This window comes from Orbicella franksi, chromosome 9, assembly GCF_964199315.1.
Source record: "Orbicella franksi chromosome 9, jaOrbFran1.1, whole genome shotgun sequence".
NCBI lineage: Eukaryota > Metazoa > Cnidaria > Anthozoa > Scleractinia > Merulinidae > Orbicella > Orbicella franksi.
Window position 1 is genome coordinate 17,958,103 of NC_138153.1, and position 12,092 is coordinate 17,970,194.

General features: G+C 39.4%; 2 protein-coding genes across 3 annotated transcripts in view; both read right to left on the reverse strand.

Annotated features, from left to right (window-relative positions):
• Positions 1-767: 767 nt before the first annotated feature.
• LOC145497785 (adrenocorticotropic hormone receptor-like) lies at positions 768-2,668 on the reverse strand. Its single transcript, XM_081477642.1, has one exon. The coding sequence runs from the start codon at positions 1,910-1,912 to the stop codon at positions 968-970; it is 945 nt and encodes a 314-aa protein (XP_081333768.1). The 5' UTR covers positions 1,913-2,668; the 3' UTR covers positions 768-967.
• A 71-nt stretch (positions 2,669-2,739) lies between these two features.
• LOC145497726 (receptor-type tyrosine-protein phosphatase delta-like) overlaps positions 2,740-12,092 on the reverse strand; it is a 45,590-nt gene continuing 36,237 nt past the window's right edge. For both annotated transcript variants that reach the window (XM_081477560.1, XM_081477561.1), the window contains 12 exons: positions 11,816-11,913; positions 11,147-11,263; positions 10,889-11,043; positions 10,339-10,474; positions 9,863-10,012; positions 9,272-9,371; positions 8,912-8,988; positions 8,635-8,766; positions 8,157-8,315; positions 7,356-7,510; positions 4,864-4,999; positions 2,740-4,728 (listed from right to left, as the gene is read on the reverse strand). In XM_081477560.1, the coding sequence (XP_081333686.1) occupies positions 4,651-4,728; positions 4,864-4,999; positions 7,356-7,510; positions 8,157-8,315; positions 8,635-8,766; positions 8,912-8,988; positions 9,272-9,371; positions 9,863-10,012; positions 10,339-10,474; positions 10,889-11,043; positions 11,147-11,263; positions 11,816-11,913 (1,493 nt within the window). In that variant the 3' untranslated portion in view covers positions 2,740-4,650. The remainder of the gene's footprint in view (positions 4,729-4,863; positions 5,000-7,355; positions 7,511-8,156; positions 8,316-8,634; positions 8,767-8,911; positions 8,989-9,271; positions 9,372-9,862; positions 10,013-10,338; positions 10,475-10,888; positions 11,044-11,146; positions 11,264-11,815; positions 11,914-12,092) is intronic.

Genomic DNA, 12,092 nt, shown 5'->3' on the forward strand with positions numbered 1-12,092 from the left:
ATTGAACTTGATTCTAGTAGTAAAGGGCTGCATCGATCCGAAATGTGTGTTTTTAAGAGGTCATAAAATTTTCTTTTGTTTCTTCGCAGGCATGGATGGATCAGTGACGTCAGAGCCGCATTCCCCATTCGGGAAGCGATATCTGGTTGTGGAAATCAAGTGGCTGTTATCACCACTAAAACCCAAGACAAGAATAAGAAATTTCATGTTTGGTGTTATTACAATTAAGGATAGAGGACAATAAGTTACTCTACTTCCTTTGTGTAAAAATAGCGAGACCGAATACCATCGCTTATAATCCATCAGATATATTTCGCTTGCGCGCAATTTGTCTAAATGCGTCCCGTGTCTTAAGGTGTCTGTCTCGCTGGCTAGGGTCTCCGGAAGTGTTCGTTTGCTACAGGATGTACATTGCTATGTGGACTATCCATACAACCATTGTTATCATAATCAAGAGAAGGTTAAGTCTGCAAAGCTTTTTTGATGTTTAGGATCGAAACAAAATTTCGTAAGTGTAATGTAACGCTAAACTTAAAGCTGCATTTCCGATTTCTCTGCAAGTCTAGCAGAGAAGAAGGAAAAAAATGCAAGAGGCAACCAACGGGCTGCCATTTTAGACCGAAACTTTGTCTTACTTTGAAGGAAACCATAGACTAGCAAGACAACTGGTCAGCGTTCTCTCGTACTTTTTTTTTTCTCAACTCACAGCTTTTGTGGACTCGAATTTCAAAGCGTACACGTCGAGTCCTTTTTTGTTGGGAGGGGGGGTTGGGGTGGACGGGGGGTGGGGTTCATGACATCTGTTTACTACCATTATATTGTTAGTCAACAGATATTTAGTCAATCTCGACATATAATAATTTTATTACCTTCTATGTTATTATACAATTTTCAACCCTCGTATTATGGTTTTCAACATGTCACCATCTATATCTTTTTGTCCGCAATGGAACGCAATACCCATGTATCAGCGATTGCAGCACAACATTTTCTTCAACGCCTTCCGGTATCTCTCCAAGCGCCAGGCATAGACAAACGGGTCAAGAACAAACTTGACAAACACAAGTTGGTTCAGCACTTTTTCAGCCAGCAACAGTTCCTGGTTGCGTTGGCACTCACTGCAATACCATGTCAAGTGCCACACTACGGTTACTGGCAGAATCGGAATGGTCGTCACCAAGGTAAACAAGAAGATAATCATACGCATGCGCCTTTCCAACTTGGTGCATCTTTTTCTGGCCCTGAAGCTCATATGCGGTCTGGGACTGTTGAAAGACCTCACTCTCTTCCGTTCACGCTGCTTAAAAGCTTTGTACAAACAAACGTAACACGCAAGCACGAGTGTAGATGTCAAAGTCGTGTTCAAATGTAGATCGACCCGAAGTACCAATGACAACGGTATGTTTGTAAACAACAAGCACGCGAATCCGATTTGGTAAGTCCAGACGCAAGCAATGCCCATTTTAGCCCTTCGGATGGTCACCCACTTTCTATGTTTAATGGGCTGGGTCAAAGCCAGAAAACTGTCCCACGAGAAAGCGCAGACGCTAAATACTGAAGCGTTCATTGTAACAATGGAAAACGCGGACATCACTTTCCGGAGTATAAGGGAAAGATTCTCGTTTAGATAGAGAGAATAATAGTGGTACGCTAACAGCGGTTGCAGAGCAGAGCCCGTAAGAAAGTTCGCCCACGCCATACTGAAGATGAAGAAGTTAGATGGCGTGCGAAGAAGTGATGAAGAGTTCCTGTAAAATGTAAGAAGCAAAAATCCATTGCCGAGAACTGTTACTGGTGCCAAGCAGGTGAAAAGGATTGCTGAAGGAAGAGGGATCATCTGATGTTGCTGAAGTAAGGTCTGTTCTTGTTGATGCTGGTGTGGAAACGAATCGTTTCCAACCACAAACGACATAGCGACAAAGTTTCAGATTTTTCCAACTCAGCTGGCTATCTATACCTTTGGCTACTTGTACACTGGCAACAATATGCTTCCCAGATTTGTATTACGCAAAAGAGCTCCGGTAATGTTAGATCATAAAAACATACGAGCGGCAGCTGTGTTTGGATTTAATTTTTTTGAACTATTGTAAGTTGGCGGCTCTTTTCATTGTGGTTGTCACGATTAAAATGCTCTGATGATTTAACAAAAGAAAATTTGTTCTTTCGAGTAAACTGTTAACTTTGATGCACTAAAACGTTCAAATAAATAGTTGAATTTAATGATTTTCTGTAAAATTAAATGGAATTGAAAAATCAATTTTCAATTATTTTTTCTTGCAGTTTTCAGTGTCAACACGTTTCTGTTTTCTTTTCTTAAGGCAACAGTGACTAATTATAAAACACTGGGAGACACGTAGCTTAGGACAACCACACGCAACTCAAGTTCGTATTCAGCGTGTTTATATCTTTGTGAGGGTCTGTATTGTAATATCTGTAACCTCTTCCCAGCACTTATGTAAGCTCACGTACACCACCCACCCACCCTCTCTCGCTACTAAAACCCAGTACCACCTACTCCACCCCTCATTATTGTGTCCAATTTCGCATTGACTTTGAAGTCAAGACTACACACACTCCAAGAGTTAGAAACGACTTCCTTTGGACTAAAGATAAAGTTTGGTCGAATGGCCAATAGCGAATGAAGTGCAATACACAAGTGGTGAACAATTATTGTATTAAAAAAACCATTTTATTTCTAAGAAACAATATAAAAGGAAGCTTGGAACACACAGCACTGCGTCCATTAACTTCATAAATTTATTTATTTTCATTTTTATCATACCATACTTTAATAAGTGTTTTTGTTATACAGCTGGAGTTAAGTTGAACCTAACGTGCGCTATTATTGGTTGATTTATGGTCACGTAGCAATGACTAAATCTAAAGGCCGCCCGCTCTTCCACTAACCAGAGGTTACTCTTAATTCTTCCTGCCTTAGTACTTTGCACAAAACTGCAGCTATCTAACAAAATAATCACTGGTTCCTTGGGAAACAGTATTTATATTTTCCCTCGAAAACACTGAAATTGTTTACCTTCTACTGAGGTTAAAAATAAAAACTTCATGCTTCGATGACGGGCATAAAGGTTATCCATGTTTCTGGATTACTGCAGTCCTTTCCTTAGGCAATTTAGAATAAAGACACCCCTTTATGCTTATAGATTTAGATTTAGTTATAGGTAAAATATCACTTATAAATTATAAAACCATAACCTGGTCACTATTGGAAATACATTCACTCTCATGCACTTGCTTAGAGAAAGAAAATACTTGTTATATTTATAATAATAGAATAGATTTATAATAAAAGAAAAAGCCTCTGCGATTTGACTAGGGTTCGCATTCAGCATTTCGTTATTGCTATTTCTAGGTATAATTCTATATTATATCTGGCTAACTACATTTTACATGTAAAAACATTTCATAATTTCAACCTGGTTATAAAAAAGGTCTCAAGTTACCTCACGCACAATAAACCTCTTACAGAGTTACCTAGCATACCGTTGAGAGCAAATGCCACACACACTGGTGCATTCAAGGTGTGTTAAGGCTTTGTAATTTTCGAGCTAGCAATCTCATGCAACTATACGAAACTGGCATTTCAAACATCGCAAAAAGTCAACAAACAAAGTCAATGCTTTACAATACTGAAATGACTTTATAAAAGATTTTCATATATATAATAAAAACTATCATTAAGGGATAGCACCATTAAGTTACTAAATGTGCATTTCATTTTAATCTACTCTTACATCTGTTACTGCAAATCCTTCACGTAGTGTCAGACCATGAGACCATGCCTAAACAACTGTTTCGCGACACTTTTACCCACTCTTTTATGTCAACTTAAGACGATAATAACTTTGATGATTCACTGACTATCGTAGAACTTTGAAACCAGCAATTTGCCAAACAATGACCTTTCCATCGATAATCAATTTTTGGACAAAATGCAGACCTACACTGTATCTATAATACATAACGGGCAAACAAAACACTAAGTTTCGACCACATAAAACTCCTGCAGTAATCTAATGTACACTTTATCAAAAATCACTTTTAATGTGAAATCACCTAAAAAGCATCAATTCAATTATGGCAACTGTCGGTAACTCCGTAGAAAGTCCCTTCTGTCAGTCGCTATTCTAATTTTCTATGGAGGTATTATACCTCTCTAGGTCATTCTTTTATTTCTGTTGCTATTTCAGTCTCTGTACAATTATAAAATAACTATGCTGTATAGAATACTAATGCGTAAAAGGAAGTTAATTCAATTGATTCGCAATCGAATTGCGGATATAACTGACAGAATTCTGTTCCACTAATAGCGTGGATTTCGCGCGAGGGAGTACAGTTCCAAAGCGGAACATGCGTTCATTTTAGGGACCCGCGGGTGTCAGGTAAGAGTATCCAAGTCCACAGACGTTTATATCAACGAACTCACGACAAGATAAAGTGCCTGAAGACTGACTAAATTTACGCACGCGATATTAACTCATTTTAGTCCTACTAAGCTTTAAGCTGATCTGAAAGTTGATTAAAAGCGTGGCTGATTTACGCTACAATCTCAAAAGGAGACCTCAAGCGTCCTCATAGCTGTTAGCTTTTTTTTTTTCAATTCATACTTTTCTGTTCTAAGCAGACTGTCTTTCAAGGCTTGAAGTTCGCGTAGTCATCGAAGGCTGATAAGTAATCTTGGATGGCATAATGGATAAATTTATACTCCGCCTGCAAAAAGGGCAGTCAAATAATTATGGAATTGTCTAGATGTACTTTACTACCAAATTCTCAGCATTGTTACAACAGAAACAAACAAACAAAAAGTAATGAGAATTTCTCTACCGATCCAAGACTTCAACTTACCGCAGTCTTCACCAGTCCAGGGCGGGAAATTCTCATGGCTTTGATCGCCTGAAATACATCGATGACTTGCTCGATCTTCAGGCGTTCAAGCACCGAGTACAGCGCACAAAATGTTCCACTGCGACCAAGACCGTCACTATAAAGCACAGAAACACACAAAAAACAATTAAAACAAAGGACAACAAGAAAATCAAACAACAAAGCAATGTCACATTTCACAGCTCTGTGCTTCGTGGTCAGGCATTTGAAGAGAAGAGAGGCTAGAGTTGTCTTTGTTTAATGTAATCATACACACCTCGCCACTTTTGAAATATATTGTCCTGTTATCGTGCTAACTAGTTTTTTAAAGTGCCACTGAAACGAAATTTTCGTACTCTCTTTTTTTAGCCCAATTCATAGTTTCAAACGTGCTTAAAATAATGGTGAACTTTATTTCTGTCAAATCCTAACGGAAAGTGCTCTTTTTAGCTGCTGAAATCGACTTTTTGGAGCAAAACTGTGTCCGGGCTCTGGAACCGAGTTTAAGGACCTTGTGACGTCACTGGTTGTATTCACGCAAGAAGCGCTTAAGATTCTCTCTTGTTTTCACTTGATTTATTTAAGTTTATTCTTCATATTGTCGATACCTACTAGTTTCCTACCTTGTAATCTCAGTCCAGCCTTGACAGGAAATACACATCATAAACGTTGGAGGGCGCCAAAGAATGTAGATTCACCAAAATGAATGCTACAGATTAGAACAGCTCAGTATACTTTTCGAACATCTTGAGTACTCGATTGGAGATTTCGAAGACGAGTGTGGCGACTTTTGTATCACGTCCTGAAGCCTAAACACGATATTTCGTCGTCTGTTTTCAGCCTGGTTCTGAAATTTGGATTCTCACGTTTATCTAAGGTCTATTAACAAGGTTCGAATATGTCCTCGGCAACTTTGCTGCATTAAAAGCCGTAAGCGCATCAGCCGTCCGCACAATCATGAAGTTATTAACGGTCCACAAGCTTTGAGTCGAGTACTTCTTTGCACACAGAGAGCATCTTTTTATGATACTAATAAGTGAGAGTTCTTGTGGTAGACAAAATGTATCTTTGAAAATTGTGATCCGCAGCAGGGTTTGCTTTATCGCCGCATACGTATCAGTGTAAACAAAGCGGGAATTTCGCTTCTCTTTTACACGTATCTCCCAATTGTAATATTTCACGGCCGATGGATAACTTGGAGTTCTTTAGCACATACTTATGTCTATGATCTTCATTTAATAGTATTCAAGTTCAAAGCAATTCGTTAAACGTCACTAGTTTATTATTTAGTCGAAGGTTTATTAAACAGAATTTGAACTAATTTGCATATATGACCTTTCGCCGCCGACATTGTCACGCTTTCTCTCGTTTCCTGAAAACATATAATTGTAGGGTCATGGCAGCTAAGTTTACCTTTATAGTTTAAATTCGCTCCCTCATATAAAATAAGAGGGTTTCTTAAATTGTTGCTGTTGTGATAACTTGTAGGATGTAGCAGATACAACTAGACTAAAGGTCACTGTGGCACAATCTCGTCCGCGGTGAAACTCACAAAACGTCCGGTTTCCTCGAAGCGAAGCGACTCGAAAACTCGAAACGTTGTTGCTACGATTCGTGCAGCAGCACTCCGGATAATATTTTCAAAAGCCGCTTTCTCTTGTTTTCATTTCTTTTAACTTTATGAGTGTAGATATTGTTTAATTGAGTGCTGGCCATTTCACTAAGAGTCCCGATCATTTTGCGATCTAAGAACTCCCACTCGTTTGCTTGCTTACATAAAATATCCAATTAAATAGACTGAAAAGCCCCAGGATCGACTCTCCACCTCTTCATGTCTAAGGCTACTCTTATTATCTGCTTTACAGCCCTGAGATGTCCTTAAGATGTTTTTTGGGGGGCTTCGAACAGTATTCTCTTCTCCCATAATCACTCTAAATTTTCAGCGCGGCATGAGAGCAATACAACCAGTGACGTCACTAGGCTGTTTTGGCCGCGCCAAGATGGCCGCCAATTTTGGGCTTCACCAGCCAATTTCGAACGGCTGAAAAAGCAGTTTTCGCTTACCGTATGCGAAAAAAAAGTCTGCAGTGTTTCCAAGTAAGGTTGAAACTTTATTACTAAGCAAAAATCTCACATACGAAAATTTCGTTTCAGTGGCACTTTAATCTTTATCGTCACAAGATCGATCGAAACCTCGCTTCCATGCTGAGGCTCGGTTACATTTCACACAACTGTAAAATGGTCTATCTATGGAAATTTTGAGCTGACTTATTTACACAGCTAAGAGTGGCGGCTTTAATTTCGCAGTTTCGTCGCCAAAACGGAGTACTCCCACGCGAAATACAGCCAGCTAAACAGACTAACAGACGACTGTGAATGTAACATTTAAACTTTACGCATTAAGTGTAGACGGACCCAGTGGCTTTTTGAACAAATCTAACAAAGGTATACGCTCACCTAGGTGTATCACTCACCTGCAGATAACTGTGATGGGTCCGTTTCCAGAGTGCTGCTGCCACTTCTCAACTTTAGCGATCAAAGTAATCAGACCAGAACCTGAGGGAACTTTATTGCCATCGGCCCAACCACTGTACTGAAACATCTTTATCCGCAGACTCTTCTCAGGCGTCTAGAGAAGACAGACGTCAGAGAGAATCAATGTTAGTAAACAAGTGTCCGAAAATAAAACTGTCCGAAATTTTTACGCGCCTGAAATGTTTACGGTATATCAAAAGACTTTTAAGTAGCTCCAAAGCTCTTAGTTCCCTTTATGGAGCGAACTCTTGTTGAGACACTGTTAAATACGTGTTCTTTTCTCGTCGGTGTATCTGTAAAACCCTGAGGGTAGGGTAAAACTACATTTCCATAGATGTTGTTTCAATATAATTCGCTTTTATAGGCGTAAATTTACTTTAGTTATGTTTCAGCAGTGTCCGAAATTTTTGTCTAAAATTTGTCCGAAATGCGATAATAAGTGTTGAAAAATTGTAACATAAGTAGTGCATGAGCGCTTGAGACTGAATGTTCCGACAAAATATGCCTGCTATTTTGCTCAATATTAATTTCAGGCAATAAACGGCGACAGGCGAACCCTAAAAGAACACTTATAACAGGAAGTTAACATAACATCAACACTACGGGAGGAGCAACCTCAAAATACCTGGCCACTTTATTTACATATGCTGGTGTGCTTTCGGCAAATATATATCGTGAATCAGAACATCAATTTTACCTGAAGAATAAATATCACTATGTTGCGTGCAAGCCATACTTACTCTCAGGTCAGTGGCTTTAAAGGTCTTCTCGGTGATTTCTGATTGGTCGTAGTTCGCCTTCAAGTTATCTACACTGCTACTGTTGACAGCCAACCGCTGGACCGTTAACATGTCGTCGTAGGTCGCTGTGTCAGATTCGGGCCAAAAGACTGGGAAATCCTACACATCATGGAAATACAGTTACTATATTAGCACTTAATCATCACCAAAGGGAACAGAAAACAAACAAACAAACAAACAAACAAACAAACAAACAACTTCTAGTTGCCGCAGTCTCCATTTTGAGATTGTTGAAGTGACCAATAAACCAACCAACCAACCAAACGACAGACACCATCTTACTGACCTACTCCACAACATCTCAGGTATCTTACCATTAACCCATGGCATGCTATTGCCAAATGAGACATGATTCATAGGACCAGTGTTGCCCAAGAGTAATATTTAGCTTTACAAGCGGTATTATATGTTGCCTTACCGCTTCTTCCTCTTTTGAATCAAACAACACGACACAGGAACATTCTTGCTCACAGAGCATGCGCCAAAAGTCAGTCACGGTGGAAGTCATAGGGTGTTGCGTTACAATAAAAGCATGCTGCTGCTTGTAACCCTAAAATGAAGAAAAATTGACATGAGCTAGGAGCGAAATAGACATTCGACAAAATTTTGCGCAGTCATATGCAGAAGTCTGGGATCTAACAAAATCAAATATGTAGCTCTTTGATCTTCCGTGCAGTTTCCAAAAGATAACTCACCGAAATATGAACAGCATTTATGTAGGAAGTGGACTCATTGTCATCAATTGCAGTAAGAATCACTCGATAACAGTCAGCTGCGAAACGAGACACAGTTAGTTAATGTAAACAAGTGTAGCACAGTACTTAAGTAACAATAGCGACTTTACTCCGTTAGTCACGCGCTTGAAATGTAAATTTTCGTGGGTTATCCTTTTAGTATCAGTTCAATTTAGTGTCCGTTTTTCTCTTTATCTGCTCTGCAAAGTCATGAATGAATGTGAAAATGAGACGTTGGTAATCAAAACAAAAGTTGACGATTTAACGAATATATTTCACTACATTGAAAAACATTTTAATTCACTTTAGATGACCACTTACGTGCTAGAATTTCTTGCGATCTGTTTTTCTCCTTGTTCTCTGGATACGACGCCACAATACAGTGTCCTTTGTGTAGTACTGGGCTGACTTTGTTGAGTGTCTGAAAAAAGTACAAAAAGCTAATTAAACTAACCTGGAAAACTGGCCAACTGGGCGTAACAAAAGGCGGTAATTACTTACTGGATTCAATTATTTGAACTACATGTATGGCCATGTTCCAGAGTTTAGCCTCACTCCCCGTCCACAATACGCCAAACAAATCTGAAGCGCAGCTTTATTTCTCCGGTTAAGCCCAGCTATTCGAAAACGCTCTTCAAACCGTATATAGGAATTTGAAAACCCCAGCTTCGCGTGTTAGTGTGCACGGAAAACATGTTGAAAATGAAGCTTTTCGAAAACGATGACATCACGACATTCATGTGACTTCACTGCAACAGTTTTCCTCAAACGCAAATCCAAAATGACCGGTGATTGTTTCGTTTGAAATTTCTCCGGTTTAGTGTGGACGGAAAACGTTTGATGCCTTCATTTTCTAATTCTTCAGGCGTAGTGTGAACGGGGCCTTGGACAAACGCAAGCATGATCACTCACCTTGAATTCAGACTCAAAGCGTGTCACTTTGGATTCTTTGTTCCCTTCATTCATACGAGCTAGCGTTATTCTCAAGTCATGAGCGTAGATCTGTGTGTTGCCGCACTGCACGGATTCTAAAATGGCGTCATGGCAAAAGGTGTATTGCTCCTGAAAGAAACAAACCAAACGTATAGATCTAAATAAAGTAATATTGTAATCTTAAATAGTACTTGGAAGTTTTCAATAACCATTTTTATAATTATATGGATTGTGTTTGTAGCCGAGATAAGGCGTGCTCTGATTGGCTAATTCTGGGGCATTGTTCTCCCGTAATGCCCACGGGCCGATTAGGGGGCTGCAAAAAACAAAGCAAAAAACCATATAATCAACAAGTTATTAACCTTGAACATTCGGTCTTTACAGGAAAATCTCAAACCTTGGCAAAGTCTTGGTCTAAGATTTTCATCAGAATAAAAAAAGGATGTATTACGCACCTCTGTTTGAACCATGGCTGTTCTTCGTGTTCTCAAGTAAGCAACAAAGTTGAAAATATCGATTGTACTTTCCGCCTTTATCCTGTCGAGCGTGCTATCGATAACCATGAATGTACCTGTCCTGCCAACTCCAGCACTTGAAAACAAAACGAAACAGCACAAGAAGTCAGCAACGAAGAAAACAGTAATGCGGAATAATATTCTGTTTGCACGTTTAGGGATGATTCGCGCAAAGGTATTTATTTGAAGAATTTGTGATCCTTTGTTATTATGTTAATTTGTAGAGACTATAGAAATCAAATCATCGATATCGCATTATTCGTTCACTTTGCCTTGAGAATGGTGTCACGATGACGCCAAAACGTCGGCTTTTAACGTTAATATTCGCTTGTTTATGCTTTAAGAAATATTCACTGTGCTTGTGAATCAATTCGAACATGACGAAAAACAATTAACAAGAACACGGACGCAAATTGTGATACAAAAACTAACAAGCAAATATCGACAAAAATGAACAAATGACTGACAGGAAACAAACGCGATATCAAACCTGCAGTGCACAATAAGCGGTCCAGCATCAGCCGGGTTATAAGCTCTGACTCGTCTCCTGAATGCCAGCAAGGCAGTGGGATATTCAGGCACGCCATGATCAGGCCACACAGTGAAATGAAACTGTTTCACTTCTCTCTCCTCCTTTTCGCTTTCCTGGAAAGGACACAAGTAAATTATTTAAGGTCACTATAAAGTTTGGGCACTATTCGCGGTCTTTTCTTCAAGGTAATTAATAAACTACAGAAATGCTACTAACCCGCTTCACATTAAACGTTCTTATTATGTAGTCTGAATAGTGCTCTGACTTAACAAGCATCACAGAAATGTCTCCGTAGTCCTGTGTCTCGTCTGGCCAGTATTTGTGGCATTTCAGCTGGAAATATAATACACATACGAAATACATGTAAGATGATGCAAAGGAACAAGAGCACAACCCTTGGTGTAAAATACGGTAATGGTATCAAGGGCACCTGTACTAAGAGTAATGCTTTCTTAGCATCGTTGTAAAATCTCTAATTTGGATCATCTCCCTTTAGGATCAGTCAGTCGCTGGGCCTTCTACATTTTCAAAATTAGTTCAGTTTGTCATCTCACAGTAGGAGGACATCTTCCATATTAAAGAGCACAAAGAGTGAAATGACTTTCTCCTTTTCCATTTCAAGACCATCGCTCTCCACAAACGACTTACACGTAGTCAGTGCAACACGTTTATAGAGTAAAAGACAATAACTACAAAAACCCAAGATTTTCGAATGTTCCCGTGAGAGTGGAAACAAAAGTTTCTAGGAAGACCGCTCCCAGGTTTGTTGCATCTTCTCTCTGCTCCATTACTAGTTGAAGTTTCTGTTGCTACTTGCCGCAAAATAGAATAGCAATATTTGCCTATGACATTCTTGTAGCCGGCAAATTTCGCCAAGCTACATACCTTGTGTCTCTCTTGTAGATTTGTCAACATGACTATTGAAGCTGACCGCTGTTCCCATACCATCCTCCAAAAATCGTCAAAGGCGGGAGGGACTGGGCCTGTTGGGACAAATAACGTTGGGAAAAAATTGTCCAATCGCAAGGGCATGGCAAACATGGGAGGGGAGGGGGAGGACGGGGTCAGATAATCCACCCTACTTCTGAAAAAGCCCATTCTTGTAAGAAACGAATTAACAACATTTTAAAGTTCTTTCTCATGTCCGGGCTGGATTTTGCTT

What these genes read in the sequence shown, in the direction of transcription:
- LOC145497785 (XM_081477642.1), bottom strand. Translation starts at nt 1,912, where the DNA reads ATGTCGTTTGTGGTTGGAAACGATTCGTTTCCACACCAGCATCAACAA.